The following is a 23,119-nucleotide window of genomic DNA, read 5'->3' as shown; positions in this document are numbered from 1 at the left end:
GAAGCAGCTGAGTGATGAGTTCCTGTTGTAATTTTCATTGGCAAGTATAGGCTTGACATTTGCTCTTCAATTGAGCTAGACAAAGGGGTTTTTTTGTAAGTGAACGGTAATCAGCCATTGTCCTGAACTTCTTAATTCTTAGCTGGGAAGACCAATAAGAACTGGTGGAAGTAGAAGTAACTGTGGCGGAGATGAACATCGTAGTGAAACTGTATTAGGAGGCAGGTACATCCTAAAATACACGTGATGGAGCAGAAGTCAAACTGAAGTCTGTGATCTTCTATTCAAATACATGTTCTGGTTCAAAGCCAGTACAAAACATTCAAGTTCCCAACATATTTCTTAAGGGCTTCTTGTTGGCACTGTGTTCTGTAGCTGAACTTCTGAGAGAGCCTGGAAATACTTGGGCACTTTGACCTTTAAAGGAGGAAAAATGTTTTTTGCTGTTTATTATTTATGAAAACAAGGAGTATAGATCCAGTATGGGACTGTACAAGTTCAACATTGTATTTATACGTTGGGAAGTTTGTGTTTCTGTGCAGATGTGGTCACTGGGAGTTTGAAGGTTTTGACTGTTAGAAGAGAATCCTCACAAGATGATTCAGCAGAAGGAAAATAACTTGTTTTGGTGGTTGTGTATGCAGGGCTGCCTCACTGCTGTTGTGGTGATGAGTGCAACTATTCGAAGCTCCCCATCCCACAGCTGGGAGTTGGGTGTAGAACAGGGAGAATCGTTTTGTTGGGGAACGTGTTCTGACACGAGCGTTGAGGCAGAGCTGGGGCCAGAGCCCAGGTCGACTGGGCCGCAATTCTGGCTGCTTTGAACTGTGCATTTAATTTTGTAGAAGCCAAGAGAGCTGGTGGTTGGCGACCCTGCAGGGGGATTGAAGCTAGGTTATCATTATGGTCCTTTTCAACCTGGGCCATCCTATGATTCTGCGATTCAGAGTTGTCTCTTTTTGTACCTTATGACTTCGTTGCCACTTCTCTTGATTAATATTTCTCTCTGCTTGTAACTTTGTGGGCTTTGAGGAATCTAGTGCAGAAATGCTTGATGCTGAGCAGTAATCACTTTCCTCTTTTGGCCTTTGAACTAAGTATGACAGTACTTGCTATCTAAAATAAACAATGCAGAGAAAGAACTGTGCAAGAGAGTGAGTGACAGAATAACTGCAGAAGGGCTATGAGACTATACAGGCCATTTGACAGAAAGTCTATCTTGAAAATAGATACTCATGTTGATCATGTTAGACTTTGCCCATTGTATCTTACTAGATGCTTGAAAATAAATGCATTATGAACTTTTCAAGCAGTTAAAGCTTGGAAGGGATATTAGATGATCTTAAGGCCACTACACTTCAGCAATAACTGGTATCTACCTCACTTTTTCAGTATAGGTTAATGCCTTTCCATCATCATCTCCATCATCTTTATGTTTTTAAAGCAGACACCCCAACTTGCAGCGTCCCAGTTTTGTTCTTGACAGTGACTTGTAAGAACTCTCCTTTTGCTTTGCCATGCTCTTTCTGCATTAAGCAGCACTTGTAACTGTAACACACTTAATTTATGTTGCATTTTTTGCTTAGTGGGACTCCTAAATACACTGTCACATTGCTGCTTGCAGGAGGTATGTCTCCTGTAGATAAAATCTCTGTTTACAGTGAAGTTTTTCATTTGGATGTGTTAATTTTGGCTCTGATGTTCCTCAGGTACAGCATGGCCTTCCCTACGTAGAGAAATAATGAGAGCAGATGCAACAGACTTTGAGCTTTTCTGAGTGGTAACTGGGATCAGTGAGCTGGAAGTGAGCACAGCAGAACACTGAGTAACACCAGGCCTAGCTCTGTTCCTCTGGAGCCTCAGCAGAAATTTCTCTTTCATGCTGCTTTGTCATGCATAATTCTGTCTTGAGCTGTCACTGGTCAGTTCTTAACCTAGTTATGGTCTGTTATGGCATGAAGTCAGATGTCTTACAGAAGTCTGTGTGTTTTTGTTTGCATACAGCTGCTGTAAAACTAGTGTAATTTTATACAATGACCTTGAATCTCATCACCAAATTTTAAAATAACATCCCATTTCAGCTTTACGTTTGTAAGAACTACTGTAGCCTCCTTAGCTGAGCCAGGCTTAGGAATGTGAGATCTGTTTTTGGCAGATATTTTCAGTCTGTCCTTAAAACTTCCATTATTGGAGATTCTTTGATGTAGCCAAGATGTGATTTTCTTTTTATTATTATTTATTATTAAACTGTGCTTTTATAGCTAGAACTTTCCAGTTTTGGTTGTTTCTACAGCTGGTCGTGTCTATTTGCTTATTGGCTCTAAAAGCAACCCCTTACTGACAGAGGGCTCAGTTTTCCTGTGGCATTTAATGGTTTATCATGTCAACAGAAGCATTCTTCCAAGACTGAAATGTCTGTGGATATGTGGAAGGAGGAAAGGAGCTGTTTGAATCATTTTATAAGTGAGGATGTAGAGAAGGGAATGCCAGTTTATATGAAAAGGAGAGTGTGGCTGCTGGTTCTCCCAAGGTTGGCGTTATTACATCAGGTTCTGTTTGTGCCATAGTGCCAGAAGTCCAAATGGGTTAGGAGTGAGTATAGAAGTAGGGTAGTGAGCAGGAAACTCAACCTGTTGGTTACCCTTGGTTTTGTAGGCATGGGGAATATATCTAGTAAGTTTTTAAGTGACATCCATTTGTGCAGTGAGTGCCTTCCTTCAGCTAAGTTTGATGTGTTGTTCCACTTCTCAATTTATTCTTCCCTTCTCTTACTGTTGAATAGAGACATTGCAGTGTTCTTTCCTCCCAGGGTGATTTGGTGCTGTGACTGGCAATGGATCTTGTCTCCACACATGCATTATGGTCTTCTTTTTTTTCAAGGGAAATTAATTTTAAGCTTAAAATCTTCCCTTTTTGACAACTACTTTCACCTCATTGAAAATGGCAGAAGCAAAAAATGTGGGGCTGAAGGCCTCTTATGTGAAGCTATGGTATTTAAAAACCATTCATTAATTGTTAGCTTGGAATAGTCACTCTGTATTACATGAACTGGCCAAGATGGCTAGAGTAACTTGAAAACCCCAAGCCATTGAGTTATGTCAGCTAAGTGGCTCTAATCTCTTTTTACTCTGATATTTGTCAGGAATAGGAAGAAGCACCATTCTGGAACAGAGATGAGGCATAAATACTAAGCAGGATTACTTGTCTCATGCTGTGTGGATCAGCCTTTTGGAAACCTTTTAGCAACTGCCAAGATGCCTTGTATGGCAACCCTTCAGACAATCAGTTCCCTTTTCTTCCTAGTGACTTTTTGATTATTTAGGTGCCAAGATGCTGTCATCCTCGTCCTCCTCACTCAATTAGGCAGTGCTTTTAGCACATAGGCCTTACTCTGGTGGATCGTTAATATGACTTAAAAACCTCTTTGGTGTAATTATTCCCTCAGGATTATAAAATTCTCATGAGCTTTCATCCCCAGTCAGATGTGACTGTCATTAAATTCAGAACTACCTGCCACGCTCACGAGGCACTTATGCTCCCACATCTTTTGGAATTGAAATTGCCTTGAAAGACAGTGTAGAATGGAGAACTAATTTGTATTTGACTTATCTGACATAAGTCCTGCTTTGATTTATTTTGTGGCTGGCTGTGTATGTAGCAATTATCACATAGCATCGGTTGAGGAAACTCTGGGACTGACTTAAAAGCTGTCACCAGGTAAGTAGCTCTTCTGCAAACCTTTGCCTGTTGTAGTGGTGTTGCAAAAACTGAAAGAAAAAATACAGAAACACAATTTCTAGATTTTATTGTTGCCTACCGTCTCGCAGACATCACTCTAAGTAAGATCTAAAATTAACAAAACAAGCTAAAAAGGGTTTTGCATGCTGTGCATTTCACTTCACCTGGTTTGGTCAGCTAGCTTCTCCACTGAAGAGAAGAATCACTGAAAAATACTGCAGAACTGTCAATATACTTTGAAAGTGAAAGATTTGCTTCTTTAGTAAGAAGCCAGAGCAATCTGAGTTGAATAAGCGTGATGCTGAAATACTGAAAGAATACTCCATCAGGAAAGAAGATGATGTAAAATTTTCCATTTCAAAACGTCCTTATCACTTGTTTAGAAACGTGGCCTCCTCTAACTCCCATTGAGCAGCTGGTATGCTAAATGGCTGAGGTAAGCAGAGGATGCTTGCAAATCAGTAAGAAAAGCACTCTAATACTGTGACAAGTGGGGCCTTGAAATAACAGGTAACCTCTGGCTGGATTTTGTGTGCGGTACAGTGCCTTCTGTTGTTCTGGGTCCTTTGGGCCCTTTCTTCTCTTCTGGAAGAGAAACTGTGCCTATCTGAGTATCACTGTGCAGTTTCCCAGGGGCAAAGCAGGTGGCAAGATTCCCTTGGCACAGGAACGTCTGTGGTTTTTCTGTCTCATTTTCCATAATAATTTCTCAAGCGCAGTTAAAAGGTCTGCTTAGTTTTCTGTTCTGGGTAGAGATGTGCAGGGTTGGCAGCTCCAGGATTTTCTGTTTTGCCAGCTGGCAAACATGCACATTTGTGTAAGCTCATTCATTGCTGATACTGAGCGACAGGTGCTGATTTACTGTTCTTCAAATAACGGTGTTGGCATGAACACGACTGAGCCTGGAGAACAGAATACATCCCTGAAGATCTTCATGGCACACCTCTGTGAACACACTCAGCATTGGGTGGGGTAGAGTTAAATGTATTTCAGTGACAATTGTCACTGCTTTTGTCAGAGGCTGTGATTGTAGTGCACGTCTGTGCCGCTGAGTAATTTGAAATTTAAAGATGAGAAATGCAAATGGTTATATTCATAGCAATAACAGGACAGGTGTATTGTTCACAGCCTTGGATCACTGGGGAATGCTTCTTTGCAGCTCCTTAATAGCCACTGGAGTTAAAGAAAGGAAATCCGAGACCTCTGTGATATGGTTAATCTGCTGCTCCAGCTGTTCTGTATGAGGAGCATCCAAAATGTCTTTCTTCCAGTGGGTGCTGAGGCCATGTCCAAATTGGAGAGACTGCCTTCTCCTGTCCTTGTGAGCTTCCTCTGTTTGGGGCTGCAGTGGCACCGCTGCAGTGCTTTGGCACCTTCTGGGTGCTGGTTTTACTGGAAGGGATTAAGGGTTGAAGAGAGGACAGAGCTGTGGAACTTTCCTTTGAGAAATCAATGTGGAGAAGTGTTGCTTTGTTAACCGACCCATAGCAGACCATGTGTGTAACACAGTAACTTCCATGTAGGCAAAATGCAGCTCCTCCATACTGCTAACTGTAATTATGGTAGCAACAGCTTTTGTGCCAGTGGGCTCTGCACAAAGGGGAGGTTGATTTCCTCCCTCGTGCATGAGTAACGTTTATTTGACAGATTTATGTAGGAAACTTAAGGAAATTGTTTCTGACCAAAGCAGATCTCTCAAGGCTGCCATACAGATTTTAAAAACAAAGCCATCATGTCTGTGTGGTGAATAGTTATAATGGCATCACTGATATGGTATGGGGTTCCATGCTTAGTACCAACATGTGTTAGTACATTAGTAAAAGACTGAAGATGATAGGAAAAGTCAACCTGGAGTGTTTTGCTTAAAGCATCTGCAGGTTACGTAATTATCACAGTCTTTCACATAGGATAAAAGCATGGTAACACTGGAAATATTTAACTGTAAATATTAAATTTAAAAAAAAAGGAAGTAAGGACACAGGTAGGGTACTGCATTGTGTATCTTTGGGTGTCACAGTAGTCATTTGCAGATGTCAGATTTCCATGACTGATAAATAGTGTTATCACCTCCATTTTATAGACTTAGAGAGCAGATGCTTGGAACTGAAGGAGCCTGCTCACGGCTACTCAGAGCTCATGAACAGCTCCCAGTAAGAATGAAGAGTAGTGCTCAGTTTTGTAATTCTGGCTCAATGTTTTCCTTTTCTGACTGTGACTTTGTGCTTGGGTATAAAGTACACACCTGGGCTGTACCCTCAGCTTGTGCCATAACAAAAAGTGTGAGGCTCTGCTGCGTTTTGTTATCCAGCCCTTAAGTGGTGGGTCTGCTTTGAGCCTTCTGTATTGCAGAGGGAATTTTACAGGGTTACGTTCTTCTGAACTGGCAACAAAAGAAGTCAACTTCCCCACCCTGGCTGTGCCTGTTTATATCTGATCTCAAGCAGTGGAACAATGGTCCTCTGATTCATTTGTGCTTTCTCTCAAAATAAGACTGTGGTCTCTTTTTGCCTTTGATTTAATGGAGATCAAGTTGGTGGCAGAGCTGTGCGCAGATTCCTATCGGAGAATGGTTTGTTTAAAATAAATGGCTGCTGTATTCTGGGCCCTGGTTCTACATTACAGAGGGCAATGAAGAAAAACAAAATGCAAAAGAAAAATGAGTTTTTTTTGGCACACGCAAATGGGTTTCTAAAGTAACAACTGTACTGCTTACTAATTATAGGGGTTTTTGCAGAAAACTGGAGACTGGTGGTAGGTGTGGAATATGCTGTAGTAACTGAATGTGTTACTTTGCTACATTGGTGACGTTAGAAGTTACTAAAGTTGAATCTTTGCCTTATGACCAATGCCATACCTTTGCACTAAAAAGAAATGATAAAAGCTCCAACGTTTTTTGTATTTCTCACTGTGGTGGTTTTTTTTTTTAATTATTTTATTTTTTATTTAATGCAACAGAAATTAGTGTATCACAATTACTGTCAAGCTTCTAAAATGTATTGATCTTTTGGGGGGGTGAAAAATTTCCCATGTATCTTCTGAACCCGTGTGCAAGCTCTTGTAACACACGTTGACTGGTTTTGTTTGGCAAGGCTTTGTTAGGGTTGGCATGTTTCTCTCTTGCTACAAGTCGGTGTAGTGACATTATATACACTACTGCTCCCAAAACAACCCCAACTCAGACTCACTCCTCAGCATCAAGGTAGCAGCTTAATGTTATCTGCATCAATGTATTTCTTTAAGCTTCCATTAGTCACTAGTGATTTTCCTAGTGACGTGGCACTTTTGATGCGATATCAGCTTCACCACTGAGGATGTGTGCATCTGACTATGGGGCACTTTTAGTGCTTAGAAAAACATTTGAGATGAACAGTTTGTAGAACTGGATTTACAACCGAAGGAACAAGTTTGTCTCCTTAATTAAAGGGAGCTTTCTTCAATCAGAGTTTAGGCATTCTTTGAAGATATTCATCCCCAGGGTATGAATATATGTCCATGTGAGCATGGGGACTTGATGGCTTGACTGTGAGACTTGAACAGAATGCAGCTGACCCTAACCCTGTGCAGTTTTGAAAGATAACCACAACAAATTACTTTGAAATCAATGTTCCGTGGCTGGAACACAATGAAAATACAATGGAAAACTAAAGGCAAAGCTGAAAGCTATATTGGCAGATCTGTAACATCAGTGTCCTTCAAATGCTCATTTTAAGGACACCTGGAAAGGTGCAGTTAATAAAGATTAGATGGGCCATGTGGAAGATGAAATCATGTCAGTCTTTCCCTTCGTCTTCAGTACATGCAAACAGTAGAATTAATGTTTGGATATTTAGGAAGCTATGGCATACCTATGACCAAATGAACAGTTATTTAAGTGATATTTAGTCTTTCAATAATAAAACAAACAAAAAACTTTTGCAAGCAGTAAGTTAAAAATTAAAAGCAGAAATTTTCCTGGCCATTTCTTGTATGAGCTGAGTACAATGTTTACATATTGGCTAGTTATTTTGACTGTGAGCTCCCCTCAATTGCTGTTAAAAGTTTTCTTTCAAAATGTTACTGTTTCTGTGCCTGGTTCCATCACTTCACTGCATACCTCTTATTTCAGTAGGTAGGAAGGTCTGGGACCAGAGCAGGATCTGAAGACCCTGGCCAGGCAGGTCATGCAGCTAGCCATAGCCAGGTCAAAGCACTTACAAAGTTCTTTGATCCTAGAAGAACCAGAGTGCAAAGGGACACTTTAACTGCCTGCCAGCAATAAAACAGGGAGGCAATATCTGGTTACTGTGACCTCTGAGTTAGAGACACATAGGTAAGCAGACTGAGAGTCAGAAGAGTGTGCAAAGCAGCATGGGAAGGCAGCTGTAGGATTGTCAAAATATTTCCAAGCACAGACCTGATCAGCCAGACATCACTGAAAGGTTACTTGATCTCATATGCAAGGAACTCTAATTAATAACAACGTCAACAGCTTTGGTAGTTTCACAGACATCTGCTAGGGATCCTTGTTTATATCTTGAGCGTATGGGCATGTGCTGAGGCAAAATGTCCTATAAGCAAATACTGCTTTTGACCAATAATATTTCTAAAATCTACTGTTAGCTTCTGGAGCTGTTGTCTTATGTGCACATTAGTAGCCTGAAAGGAGATAAAGGTTTAGAAAAGCAGAGAACGTTCAGAAAGGCAGAGTTTTGGCAAGGAATACCAGCACAGAGCCCAGTTCAGTTTAGGCTGTGAATGACAGCTAAGTAGGTGCACAAGGTGTGTAACTGATAGCTGTGGCTGTAAGGAAGAGCTGACAGCTCAGATGGTCTGGAGCTTGACTGAGACCTTGAAAGCAGGACCCGTCTGTTCCCTCTTGGCAGTCCATTCTTACTGTGGAAATGCTTTTTGTCAACAGTGCTTCAGAGGACAGACCACAATTAGCTTTATGTATACTCTAAGTGACTGGTATTGTGTTTTGTAATATATAGGCTAATATCTGGTCTTTATTCTCAATATTGGCTACTTACCTCTTGAGAAGATGACTTTCAGGCTTCAGGTCTGCTTTTCCCTCCTAACTCAACTCTTAACTCATTCTCTTGTGTCAGAACGAGTCCCTGTCCTCTCACCTCTGCTTTGATTTGGTAATTTGCTGTTCTATCAGATTCAGGGAGAATATGTCCTCCAACATCAGAACAGTAAACAGAAGCTCAAATAAAATGACTGGTATTAGCTTACAGTGTCCCCTTAATTGAAACAGAAAGCAGCACAGTGCCAGGTGCATTTTAGACACCTGTTAACAGGCCCAGATGCTAGAAATTGAGCTATTTCTAACTGTGATCAAGTGGATTTTACAAAACAAAAAGGCCCCAAAGCTCACTGCACAACCCATGGCAGCCTTTCAAAGAGATTGCAGGAATATCCTGAAATGGAGGATGAGAAATATTCTTTGCAAAGACTGCTCATTTCTTTCTGTTCATGGAGTTAGTACTGTGGGCAGTCCAACCTTTGAGAAGTAGTTGTTAACCTCTTCCTTTTGCCTGTCAGACCTGAAAATCCAGGAAGCACACAGGATAGTTGCTTCAAAAACACCTTCAGAAGTTTACATAGCTCAAGAATAGAGACCAGAACAAGGAAAGGGCAAAGAACAAGGAAAAAGGTCCTATGGTGGGTCTCTAATTTTACCTAAAAGCTGAGGCAAAAGAACTTGAAATTTTGGCGTGGAGCGAAGTGAATTAGATAAATGGCCAAAAGGTAGCAGAGTTAATGACCAGCCAGTACTGCTCAGGACGGTATTTCATCCAGGTTTCTGCTCATCTTCTATCTCTGTTCCTTCCCTGTTGGCAGACCTTGAAGCTTCTGTGTCAGTGGAAAGCTGATTTCTGTTGAGAATAGATCTTTGCCTGTATGTCTTAAGCTTCAAATTCTTTGCCATTCCTTGTAAAGCCCAAATGACTCCATCATAACACCCAGGATTCCTCACCCTTCTCCCAGAGGAGGTGTTTCTTGTGCTGTTATGTATAGATGGAAAGTTTTAAAATTGTTCTTATTCTTAATTTGCATTGGTCGAACAAATTTCCCTTAAATCTATGAAAGCTTTTCTTAATTTTGGCTCCCCAGCCAAAGAGTTGACACAAATAGAACTGAAATCTAAATAAAATACATATTTAAAAATACATGCATATGGAAATAGACTTGTCCATCTCAGCTTGTTCATTCAAATTGGCTAGGTATGCAAAAGCTGCCTAAAATTAAGAGTTAATGAAAGCAGACAATAGACACAGGAAACCTGGCAAGTAACAGTAAACCTCGTCAACTTAACATGCAGTCATCCCACTTAAAAGTAATAAGCATGCCAAACAGGCAGAACAGGTTAAACATGAAGCAACTCTGGATTATCTTGTTATAACACCAAAGCTGTAGTTTGACCAGTTTTGTTTGTTTCTTTTTAAAGCCAATATTACCACTGAAAAGGGAAGTCTCAGCTCACCAACTTACTGCTAGTTTCTGCTATCCATGGTGTCTCTACACCCTTCTCCACCTCCTTTCTCTAACCCTTTTCACAGTGGCATTACTGAGTGAGTGTGAGTTAGCCAATTGAGAAGCTCATGCATGGGCAGGGGAGGAGCAGGAGAAAACGCCTGAGAGCTATTTTTCAACTTGCTCAGTCTGATGATGTTTGCCACTCTTAGCTGCACTGCTTCCCGTACTGCCCTGCACTTCTCACTAGGATGGGGAGTAGGCAGGTGTCTCAAGCATCAAGACAGACACACATCTAAAACATGACACCGTTCTCTCCAGTACTTCCCTGTGCTGAATTCGTGGTGCTTCTTGTTTAGGCGAAATGCTCCTCGTGTTCTTGTAGACAGTGGGCAAATGAAACCTGAAAATAGGTATCACCTGATGCCTTCAGCATACTAGTGGGCATCATTGCTGGAAGAGATGTCCAGCTTTCTTCTTACTTCCACTTATCTGGAGTTCAGCTGTTGTTGTTGTAACTCTGCTTCGCAGTGTGAATTTGAGCAAATGCTTTCTCTCTGCTGAGTGTATCATCAGGCTTGTGCCTCTAGTCAAAAAGTAAACCTGGGCTGCCTGTGAAATTTGCCCATAGCTGTATAATGCAGGGCCTCTCATAACACATTCTGTGGATCCTTAAAACCGACCACTGCCCTGGGAAAGGAAGAGGGATGGGTGAAAAGCAATTGAGTTTCATAGACTCAGAGTAGGGAGCTTTCTCTCCCTGAACAAATAAGTGACTACTTTCATTTGTACCCAGAAGCTGATAATTTTTTTCAGCTTCTCAAACTTGATCATCAGTTGCATGGGAAGTGCAAAACACCTTCCTTCATTTGGATGCTGTGCCTATTGAAAGTAATTGTGTGATAAAGATGAGAGAAATCAGAATATACATCAAGTCAGTTGTCATAAAGTATATTTAACCTGTTCTACAACTTTACTGGTTTTTCAGCCTTGTTTCATGTTACTAGGATATGTCCTTACTGCTTTTTGCTTGTATCCTGTAGGTAAGACACAGAACTTCAGACCAGGTAATGGCTTTGAAGATGAACACGCTGAACAGCAACAGAGCGAACATGCTGAAAGAGGTTCAACTTATGAATAGACTCTCACATCCAAACATCCTAAGGTATACTGTTTCTCTTCTGAAATGTTTGGAGATGCACTTCCTGGTGTATCTGGTATCCAGTGGATAATAATGACCCTTGGATAATTGGGAATAAAAGAATTAAAATTTTTCTTTGCCAGTGCTCTAGAATGTATCACACCTTTTTACAAGCTATCCATTCCAACATGCCTACAGTTAATTTTAAGATGGTAGTGTGAAGATTCTTGCCTCTTTACCATTAATTGCACTTATGAATGTAGTGAACAACGACTGTTGTAGATTATTTGAGACTACTTTTGCTTCTCTGCTGTCTGTATCAACTCATTTTCACACTTACAAAAGCCTTTTAAGGTTTCTATTCCAACCTACAACCACCAGTCTGGAGTCTGGATTAGCCTGACTTTCTTCCATCCTTCAACAATGTAGACATTACTTACAGATAGGTTTGTGTTTTGTCTTAGTGACCTTAGACACTTTTGTGCACAGAGTTGTGTCAATGTTCCAATTTCTCTGTTTCTAATAAGTCGTGAAGTAGCAGTTTGGTTTTTTAGGCTTTAAAAATAATTTGGTTTTTTTGGCATGGGGTTGTAAGGCTAGTTTTATATACCCCCACTCTCATTTCAATGTTTTTGTGCTCAAATTCTGCATTTGGCCAGCCATGTGGATATCTGTCTTAATCAGAAGACACTGAAGAGCTTAGTTTTCACTTACCAAGTTTCCAGTAAGTACGTAATCTCTGTGGTAGCATTACAAAGATTCCAGTGGTCAAATATATACATATATAAAAATACCTGTTAAAAAAATCTTGATGGAAAATTCATTAGGAAAAGTGAGAAACTATCCTCCACTAAGGGTTTATTTTGGCTAAAATGGAACCTCTTGGTTAAGGATGTTTTGAAATAGAAGTTCTTGCAGCTGCACTGAATGGTGACAAGGGGATTGTGATCTTTTGTCTCCCTCTCTCTTGCTTCCTATTTCTGTTAGCAAACATGATTCCAGAGGCAGAGAAGATGTTAACTGTGGTGTAGTAATTTATTCAGTTGCTGTTTTGGTGATCATAAGAAAGAGCTGCTTTTCTTGTTCTTTGTTTACATCAAGGATCAGATTAGGGATGTTTCAGGAGTGAAAGCAGACTAGTGGTGCTTAGCACTTTCTACTGTCAACTGCATCATCTCCTATCTCCATCTCATCCTTGCATGCAAACTGGAGGACTAAAATGCTTTTTTGTCTTGGCTTGATGCTTCTGCTTCCTGTGAGCATGAGATGCTGCTGCCTGCTGGCTTATCACATCTTACCTCAAAGCAGATGGTAAGAGCAGGAGTGGAAAGGTGAGTTGGGCTTCTGGTTTGCACCATATAGTGTTTACTGCAGTCATGTTAATATGGGGTGGCTGATACATGGTAAGACAAATAGCTGGGACTTGGAGAGCCAGAGGTTTGGAACATTTCTTCACTCCCTTATTAAATTAAGTCACACTTAAGTGCAGTGCTGTTCAAGGTTTGGGTTAGATCTGCTACCAGGTCTGGTGTATGCTTCAAAGTGTTTTTCAGCACTTTGATGCTTCTCTGAATGCTGATGTTGTGCTGCAGTCATGAGTTTTTGCCTAAGTCAGAAGAAGAAAATGGAGCTGGAAAGAGCTCAAGGAGGCTGTTGTTGTCTCAGAGTCTGGAGCTCTACAGCTCCCAGCCTTGGAGATCTGATACCTTCTCGTTCTGGTTCTGATACCTTTACGTTCTGGAAATGCCTTACAGGTGTGTTTTTCTTATTTTGAGAAATGAAGTGGTGTGCTAACACAGATAATCAATTCCTTGTGCTGTCTCTTAAATTAGTATATCTTCAATTTTGAGATAGAATTTCAGTTTTTAATATCACTACTGTTTTCATGAAAAATACTTCTTTATTTAATCTGTACCTCAGGGACTTCATTTAAAACATCCTGTACACAGAAAACCTTAAATTATGGCTTAAGTGCTCTCATGGGAGCCCTTGGAGATATTGCTGTGTTTGGCAGTGAGTGTGTAGGCAGATTGACTCGTTGATTAAATCTGCTTTGCTGTGCATACACACCAAAACATAACATGCGCTCTACTTTCTTATTCTGTGGACTTTAAGGAGAATTTTCCTTCAGCTGCTTTTGGACACATCCAGCACCCTGGAAAGACAATACAATTTTTTAAATGCATTTTCTCTTGTCAAACTTTCCTTCTTGTGAAATTGTGATTGACTTTGAGCCACTAGGTAGAAGGACGGCTTTTGTCTTTTAACATCATTTCTCTTGCATTGAGTGATAGCTTAAAAGAAAGGAAAACTATTATTTTAAACTTCTCTGTATGTAATGCAGTTATCTAGTAGGAGTATCTTATAAATGCTGCGTGCAAAGCAGCAGAAGATAGGATGTGTTGTGTGTAATATGTTACAGAGTGGATAGATAAAATGTTTTGCCTCTCTCTTGAATCAAAAAGCAAGTGTAGAAAACTAAGTAGGTTTTTAGAATGGTGCCTAAGACATCAGGAAGGGTTCTAATGCAGATTTATGCTCTCCTCCCTTTTCAGTAATAGCCAGTGCAATGAAATAAGCATCTACCTGTCATTTGAACTCATTTCTCTGTGTATTAGTGAGCTGTATGAGTTTTTTGTGTTGGTGAGTTTGGTTTGCTGCTTATTTTTAAAGTTATCCTCAATCTCCTAAATTCTTTTATAGAAGCAAGCAGTGGATTTCAGAGGTCTATCTGTCTCTATCTAGCTGCCCTTGCTTTGTCTGTAGAGCAGAGACGTTCCAGTGAAGTTCTTTCAATGGAAAGCATGGATCCAATATCTGGATGTCCACAATGGCTGTTTAATCTGGATATTAGTTCTGTGTAATCTAACAAAGATGCCAAGGTTGGGCACTAGGGTTCTTAGTCCCCAGTCCTGTTCAGAACTTTCTCCCCTGCGGTCTGACTGAACTGAATGAAAGCACTTTGGGTAACTGCCCTGAAAGGTTCAAAAATGTGCAGAATACTTCTTTCTCCTCTTCTTTAGGAGGACAGGTGATACAGACTGTGGAGATGTTCTGCACTGTACTTAGCAGCGTGGACTCAAATGGCATCCCTTAGACTTGCAGCATCTAGGGAAGATTTTCCAGTTGTTGGTTTCAATTTTGGAAGTGATTCAGCCTTCCTGATAAGGCTGGATGTACTGTCTTGAGAAATAAACTTCCTTATATCTGCAAGTAGTCACCTCTGCTGTGGATGACTTACTCACTGAAGCTTCTTCCAACTAGAAATGTTTATAGGAAGTGTAACCCTTGGCTGCTGAGACATTCTGCTGAAGTTCACCTACGAGCGCATTTTGGCTCTGCAGACGGGGCGTCTCGCCAGCAGGAATCATCTCAGCTGAACTGGGCCAGCATGTCAGCTTCCTATCCACAGGGTTTGGAATCTCCTGTGGGCCAATCTCAGAAATTGGAATCTTATGTTCAACTTGGTAATTGTATTTCCTGATAGCTGCTGCATATATTACTTTCTAGTGAGAAAGCTTTTCTGTAGTATTTTGTAGCAGTACTTGGCTTAACCAGGAGACTTAGTGTTGCTTGATACAGTAGTTAAGATGATGTTTTCCAGGAATTTGAATCGCTAGAGGTCTGTTCTATCGATGTATTTTCCAGAGCCTGGAAAATGAGATTCTCGACACAATCTATTGATGGTTTCATTGTGTTGCCTGTAAGCTCATTAAGCCTGTTTTATCAGTGTATCTGGTTTCTCTTTTCCTGGCTAATATCTTCCAAAGATGTGGGCTTTACAAATATAATTTTGTCCTGCATTTTTCGTGCAGTCATGATATGGAACATGATATGGAACTGTGCTTTAATTTCTGGTTTAAGGTTAGAAATGTTAGTCTGTTTCCTCGTAGAAATGCAAGATGCTGAAGAATTGCTGAGCTCTTACTCTCGGTAACTTGAGCTGGTGTGCCTTTCCTGCTCAAAGTGTAGGTTCACTGAGGCTATGAATATGTTTCCGTTGAGACTTCTTTTGTGCAAACAGGTTATCAGAAAAGGGTCTGCCAGTATTTTGATGAGAGACATTTCTCCTGTTTGGTGAAGTTGACACGTGTAACAGAATTCTTAATTGCGTTTATACATTAGAATTAAGTCAAATACAATGAAAGCCTAATTGGAAGTAAAGTAATATGCCTTTACAAAGGAAGAGTTGATAATCAGATGAAATGCTCTTATTTCTATTTGTCTAACCTCAGTTTTTGTTGAATGAAAGTACTGCAGCATCCAGGATTAACCTCGTTAGTGTGTTTCAGAAAAGAGAAAATACCGGTTCCAAATTTTAAGTGTTATCTTGGATTAAGTGAAGCTGTTAACACTGTACTTTATAGACCTTGCAGAATGTGTGGAAGTAGAAGCAGATTCCTGCTTTGGAGAGGTCCACGTTTCTTAGTTGTAGGAACTTGGTTTGTGAACACATTTACAGAAGAGTTCATATGCAATCGCTGTGTGAAGTGAAACTCAGAGCAATGTTTGTGTAGATGATGTATCTAAAACAGCTCTTCTTCCCCATCCTCCAAACACCTGTTGTGCACTATTGCTCTTCCTTAAGCGAGAGGAATTATTTTCACTCTCAAACAAAAGAAAAAAGCGTATTTCATTTGGAGAAAGTAATATTTGAGGTAAGAGCAGACTTTAAAGTAAGAGTCCTGCTACTTTTTTTTTTTTTTGGTTATAAAAACAGATTTCCACAGCTCAGCTTATGCAAAGAACCTTACTTATGTTATTTCTCTTTGGCTGTTTGTAATTTACCAGTCAGCTGTTAGGCAAGAGAACAGTAAGGATCATTCATTTGTTCAGAAGCAGCTTAGCTGAACTAGTGCTGTGTCTTGCATCATTTTGGTTTTAAATTCAGAAAGTTTTGAGGCTATAAAAGGGCCTTTTCCTTCAACTTGATCTCTGCAGGGTTCCCATCACATTTAATGGCATTGTGCCTTTCTAAGTCTTGTGAAGTGGAGGTTTCTGAACGCTGTGAAATGACAGGCAATGTGTTTTTGCCCATAGAGACAAAAAAAAAAATATCTAAGTGATGAAGTTGACAATTGGCTCATCTAAAAATAACCAAAATCTTGGCAGTGCAGGGAGGACTGCAAGGTGCCTACAGGTTAAGTTGTACTGAGCTTTCTCACAGGAGATGTTTATTGTTACTGTTAATTTGCATTTTGTTACTTAGAAGTTCAGCTTGTATTGTAGAATGATGAGCTTTTAATTATTCCTCTTAAATTCAAATATGACACTTTCTCTGTCATTATGCAGAAAAGTCAAGGGATTGATGGTCTTTTCTTTTAGCAGGACTCTGAACCTTGCACAGAGGGATGTACCAGATACCATCAAAACTTGCTTTAATACAAGTGTTGAAAACAAAAGGGAGGCACTTTTTGTTTTGGGGGAAAAGAGAAGTATGCTGCATGCACATGCCCTCACAGTCCTCTGTGGTTAGGAATGGGGTAGAAAGGAACATCTTCATGCTTATGCAGCACAATGAGAAGGGAAGTAATTTGCACTTTATGCAGACCAACAGTGGATTACACTTGGCTTCATTGGAGCAGGGAGCTCTGAGACTGTTCCCTTCTGCAAAAACATTATATGCTGGCCTTTGCTTGTAGTTAAGTTAGTAACTTTCCATCTTGTTTGAGCAGTTTCCTGTGCTCTCTTGGAACACATATTGCAGTGTAGGCATATAATTTTGTTTTGTGCTGAGACTTTTAAATAATTGACCTTGAGGTATGCATTGTCTGAGGCTGATTTTTTTTCCCCCTTTTTCCTTCTTTCTTGTGATAGCCACTACTTTCTATTATCGTTGTTTCTTTCTAGAAAACAAAGAAGAAAAAAAAAAGTGGGGGGGGGGGGGAAGAAAACCCAAACCACTTCTCTTTTTTTTTTTGTTTCTTGTAGGTTTATGGGTGTCTGTGTGCATCAAGGACAGCTGCACGCACTTACTGAGGTAAGGCTATTTCATGATATATGCACTCAATATGAAATTGCTCACAGGCCAGATTCTGCAATTGTTCTTCACCTACAGTCATAGTTTCTTTTATGGGGCCTTAACAGATAACCATGTACTGCTTGCTATGCAGAGGTAAGCTTGCAGTGTCAGGCCTTAGAACTGCATTCACTGATAGCCCTTGGATGTGTTTTATCATTAAGATGAAAAAAATCACAGTAGGAACATAAGGTTCCACTGATAATATTCTGAATTGGAGATTTGGGTTGCCATCGAGGTGCTCCTAAGTCATACTTGTTCTGGAAACGTTGCATTGCATTTAAGTCTCATTTACTATTCTCTGATTTCATATGCATTTCACAGATGAATCAGGGATACTTCAGCTGCGTGATATCAGTATATTCAGTCCCTGCTATCTTCTTACAGCTTCATCTGAATTCTGTGAAGGGGAACTATTCCACTGCCTGTATTTCCTGGCCAAGGTCTAATTATCAAATAAGAAACAGAAATTTTAGTTCACGTGGGCCTTCCCACCAGGTTTCACTGGATTGTGTTTAATCTCCCTCAGGAAAAGCAAACAAACAAAAAAATCCCACACCAAACAGAAGGGAGGGTTCTCTTGCTGTGAATAGTGTTAGCTATTTTGTGTCAAAAATCAATCCGGTGTTTGTTCTGCTGTTTTAGTTTCAGTACAGATTGAGGAGATGCTCCTTTTTTGTAAAGTTTGTGGTTCTTGTTTACATTTATTTTGTAGGAACTGCTTAATTAAAAAAAATTAACCCTTTTCTCTCCTACCTGAAAGTAAGACAAGTGGTAACATGTATGTTGTTACTTATCCATTACAGGGGATTCCTGGTGCATTTGCCTAAGAATTACTTAAAAAATTTTACATTAAAGAAGATCCCTGCAGAGTTTTGAAAACCAGATTAGCTCTCATAGCATGCTATAAAAATATGCGTAGCGATTACTTGTGTGTAGCTTGTCTTGTGTGGACCAAAACGGACACACACAATCCCTTTGATAGCAAAAACTACAACCTAAGGGCAAGTTGATGTGTAGGGAATCCACACGTTGTTTTTTCCCATCCAGTAGTTCTTCAGTTTTATAGGGTGTATGAAATAGTTGTGTGTTCTGCTGGTTGAGGTGTTCTTTGTCTTGAAGTGTGTGTACAGTAATGATTCAGCGCTGATGACTTGTGAAGGTTAGGGAAGGGGGCTGAAATGAGCAGCTGAAGGTGTAACTAGATGTACATGGTGAGTCACCAGCTCAAATATAGCCCAGCAGGATAAACAAATTATCCACCATCTTGTGGCTTCTTTCAGCTTGTGGTTCTCCTACCTTCCACAGCTTAACATAATTGATACTAGCCTGACACTGCCAGCACGTAGAACTTCTCCCATGGTATTACTTCTGTGGAGATGAGCTATTGATTCAGAAGCCCATTCCTCAGAAGATAGCTCAGTTACAGGGAGAATCCTTTCTCTCACTAGCCTACCCTGGATCTGTTCTGAAAGGAGCTTAACTATCATTTTTGTCTTGGATTATGCTTAGTAAGAAATGTTGTGCTTTGGTAGTGTGGCTGATGATATTTTTAAGTAGAAGAGATACAGCATCACTTAGAGCTCATGTCTGAGGGGGCGGTAGGAAATCATATTTGTTTGCATGTGTATGTTTTCATGATATAAGAAGTTGAGCTCTTGTTACAAGTGACTGATGAATGGATTTAGATGACTTGTGCTTAGTAGCCCCTGTGCTATTAGCAGGCAAGGCAGCAGGCCCAAATGTTAGAGGAGCATTGAGCATTTTATTAGCTAGTTAAGGGGCTGTAGTAGTAGCATGCAGTACTTCGTTATTGGAAGACAGTCTGCTGTGTTATAGGTTTCTCTTGTGTCTTTAAACACATGGAGAGCTAAACACAAGGATCATGCAGAGCAGGTTTTTTGCCTGAGGGACCTCAGTATGTAGGCCTTGGGTTTTTTCCCCACTGGCGGCATTTTGCATTGCTTTAACTGTCTTTTGTCTTACATGACTGTTACTGAAGCAGATTTTTTTCCCAACAACAAAAATTTGTTTAATTATAGGTTGTCCTAGGATTTTGACCTTTTTCTAAATCTACAATCATACCAGTTTTGAAAATGCAATATTATTTTGAAGTTCTACTCGAACCAGAAACCGTGGCATATGCTGGTGTTGAAGTAGTTCAATATCCATGGAGACACAGGATAATTTGGGGTGGTGGGGACCTCTGTCATTGAAAGCATAGCATTAAACATTCAATGGAAGTAGAGCTCAGATGAGTTAGCAGGTTTTAGATTGTCTCACGAACATCAAACTGATGGGCATAGATTTACTGTGCTCACTTTCTGTAAAACTAGGAACTGAATATTTGTTAATATTCACCTCTAATCTGTGGCTAATGGTTTGGTTCCAAGGCTGTGAGCCTGCAGTGCTTCTTGCATGCACTTGCATGCCTCTCCAACCTAAGTTCAGTCTCTCTTTCAAGCTTCTTGGTGTTTTCTGTCCACTTCCTTAATCTAACAGCTTTATTACCTACTGCTTCTTCATCTCCTGGCACTCAGCATCCTCAGATGTTGAGAATTTTGTAGAGAGGTACAGTGGCATCAGTTGGCATGAGGCATTGCTGAGCTTTCAGGCACCAGTTAGGAGCCACTACCAGGAGATTATAAAACACATTTTTGCGTTGCATGTTGTATAGGCTCATGCTATTACACAAAGGCAGGTAATGTAGTTTATGGTCTAGCATATAGCAGCTACTCAGTGCCTTTTTGCTGAGCTTAAATTCTTTGTTGAACTCTGTTAAGTACATTTATTTGAATTGCTGAGAGAGATCACGCATAAATATCATTAGAGCTGGATGTATGTGGATGTATGTGCACAGAGTCACACAGCAAGGTAATTCCTTCATCAAGAAAATACAAGTCCTGACAGCTGTGCGTGTAGAAAATGAGCAAGGGAGAGCTAATGTGTTGATTGAGTTATCTTGAAATTGCAGTGCTTTACAAACAACAGCTAATTGTTACTAGAAAAACTAGGAAAATAAGGCACAAGTGTTCTGCTGCCACAATTTGAAGCTTTAGCTGCGTTTGCTCAGTGCAGGATCTGACGTGCATTGGAGCTTTTTCAGACCGGCTGCAGGGCTGTGGTGCTGTGATGGGAGCACAAGGGCAGCAGCTGAGGGCTGGGCACTGTTACTTCAGCCAGCAGCTGGCTGTGCTGTCTGCCTAACACACCACTCCAGCAGTGTTTCAGTTTTTCTCCTTTACGTCCTCCCGAATCAGTCCTCCTGCTTCTATCCCAACATCTGGTGCACTGTTAACGTTTCCCGAGTCCAACGATCTACGTGAGCAGCCTTTGTTTTAAGAAGCTGTGTGTGTGGCATGTGAATGATTATGAAATGATTGTAAGGGACGAGCCAGCCATTCTGGGCACGTGGCTCCTTCAGTGTCTTCCATACCCCATTTGGTGAGTCCTTAGCAACAGCCTTGTGTGGTGCATCTTTCAGATGCTGCATGCATGAAGGTGCCTTGAACTCTAAAATGCTTCCTATATGCTCAGAATGTTGATGTCTGCAGCAAACAGCAGTGCAGTTTTAATGCAGATATACATGCCAAGAACTGATGTAAGAAGAAGGCCTTGACATGCTGCTTGACTGCTTTTTTATTAAAAAAAGAAGAAGAGAAAAAATTATTTGAACTGATGCACATTTTCAGCTCAATTAATTTCTGTGTCAGAAACCCTGGGAAATATTTACTGCAGAAATCCTTCCAGACGTCTTAATTTTCATCTGGGGCAAGATAATTGCTATTGGACAATTTTGATGTGTTCTGTAATGGCTTTGCTGAATCTCACACTGCTGTTTTTACCATCAACCACAATTCATAGCTCATTTGTTTCTCTCTTTTGCCCTCCTTGCACAGCGCATCCCTTTTGTACTCCTAGAGCACATCATAATGAAACAGATGGTGGCTTTGGGACAGAGGGTTTTGGTTTTTTTGTTTTTTTTTTGTTTAGTAAGTACTTCTATGATAACTGAAAACTCTCTGCTTAGGCAAAAGCTGAAGTGACAGTTTAGGCAAACTGTAAATGCAGTAAATGGGGTTTCAGGCACTTGGACACCTTCCTATCTGTAGTATTCTTTTGCTCTTGGTGATGGTACTAACTGGGAAGAAGGACATTAACAGCATAAAATTCTCCAAATTGTTACAGTTGTGCTGAATTATTCTTCTACAAGGAAGGGAAAAGAAGTTCTTTAAGAGGAAGGGTCCTTCTGAGTTAAAACTTTCACAAGCAGCATCTAGCATTAAGAATGTTTTGTTGAAACATTGTCCTATCCCTTCCTTATTTCTTCCTTCTCTTTTTGTGGAGAGCTTTTGTTTCTGAAATGGAGAAACCATGACAGACATCCCTTGGGTATCTTCCCCTAAACCAAAGATGAAAGGTGTACAGTTCCTTCTAGATAGAGGCTGCACACTTAAGAGCTTTAAAAAGCCCGGGCACAGCATTCCTTCCCTGCTTCCTCCTTTCACCATCTCCTACAGCACATGCCAAATCGTGCTGTTACATGAATGTGACTCAAACTGCCTGATTAACTTCAGTTTTACACCTGTAGTGCTGTAAATATTGAACTCTGGTGTTCACAGTGGGCCTAGCCCACTGAACATCACCGTGCTGTGATGACGAAGGGTATCTTTCAGCTGACTCTCAGTAGCCAACAGCTGACATTTTAAATGCCTCCCAGCTCTACGATGCTGCAGAAGGTCTGTTGTTTCAACTTCCTAAGAACTCCAAGTATGTGTAAAATTCTGCAGATTAAATTGATCCTTATGATCTCTAAACCAATGAATAGCATGGTCTGTGGATTAATACTGTACTAAATCTCTACTTGCATGCCTCATTATTTTTGTCCTTAGTTCAGATACTTCCTGTAGCATTCATTTATAGCCACAGTTCTGTTTAATGTACTTCTCCATATGAACAGAACAGCCATGACAGTGGTACTGCGCTGAGGCCAGCGCTGGGAGGTGCAGAACATAGCAGCCATCTGGGCCTGTGGAGTTATATAAGCCAAGAACCAAAAATAAGTGAAGCCTTAACAGAAGTGCTTCAGAAGCCTCAGGTCCTCTGTTAGACTGCGATTACTTTGCACCCTCCCTGGAGTGGATTTTGTTGTCAGGACTGAGTGTATTTAATTTCAGGAAGATCTGTTTTAAAGACAGGAATGGTTATGTGGGATTAAACTGGAGTATCTGTTGGTGATATTTCCTTGCTTCTTTTGCTCCTTTCAGTGTAGGACTGGAAGTCCAAGCAGCACACATCTGTGTTATTTCCTCAGCTAATTTGGTTGTTTGGGTTCATTAGCTTTTCCCTTCAGGAGTCATTAAGCACATACTTGCTTTGGGGTCAAGAGAAAACCATTCATCTGGCCTCTAGGGACTTGACCTGCGGAAAAAAGTAGTGGTAACCTTGTCTGATGCAGTAGTAGTTCCATTCCCCCTTAATGGCTGAGGACTGGGTGAAGTTCTGTAGGACCCAAGGAAAAGAAAAAGGGCCATGGCAGCACAAATAGGGGTTAAAATGAAGCAGGAAACAACTCAGGTGTTAAGAAGACTATGCTAGACTGTAATATATAAGGTGAGAAATCATTCAATTTCATTGCAACTGCTTTTTCCAGCACTAAAATAGAATGAGTGCATCACAGAGTATGTCTGTTAGGACTGTCCACTGTCTGCATAGTACTTTGTTTCTGTTCTTGGGGAAAAAACCTCATTATCTCATTACAA

At 40.5% G+C, this 23,119-nt stretch overlaps 1 protein-coding gene across 2 annotated transcripts in view; it reads left to right on the top strand.

The window, feature by feature from the left end:
• Positions 1-23,119, top strand: part of TESK2 (testis associated actin remodelling kinase 2) — a 68,252-nt gene that overhangs the window by 10,365 nt on the left and 34,768 nt on the right. For both annotated transcript variants that reach the window (XM_042873536.1, XM_042873537.1), the window contains exons 3-4: positions 11,241-11,362; positions 17,270-17,318. In XM_042873536.1, coding sequence (XP_042729470.1) covers positions 11,241-11,362; positions 17,270-17,318 — 171 coding nt within the window. The remainder of the gene's footprint in view (positions 1-11,240; positions 11,363-17,269; positions 17,319-23,119) is intronic.

This window comes from Lagopus leucura, unplaced genomic scaffold, assembly GCF_019238085.1.
Source record: "Lagopus leucura isolate 7727_CA_CO unplaced genomic scaffold, USGS_WTPT01 Super-Scaffold_100009, whole genome shotgun sequence".
Classification (NCBI taxonomy): domain Eukaryota; kingdom Metazoa; phylum Chordata; class Aves; order Galliformes; family Phasianidae; genus Lagopus; species Lagopus leucura.
Note: the sequence above shows the minus strand (reverse complement) of the source record. Positions and strands in the feature narration are given on the sequence as shown.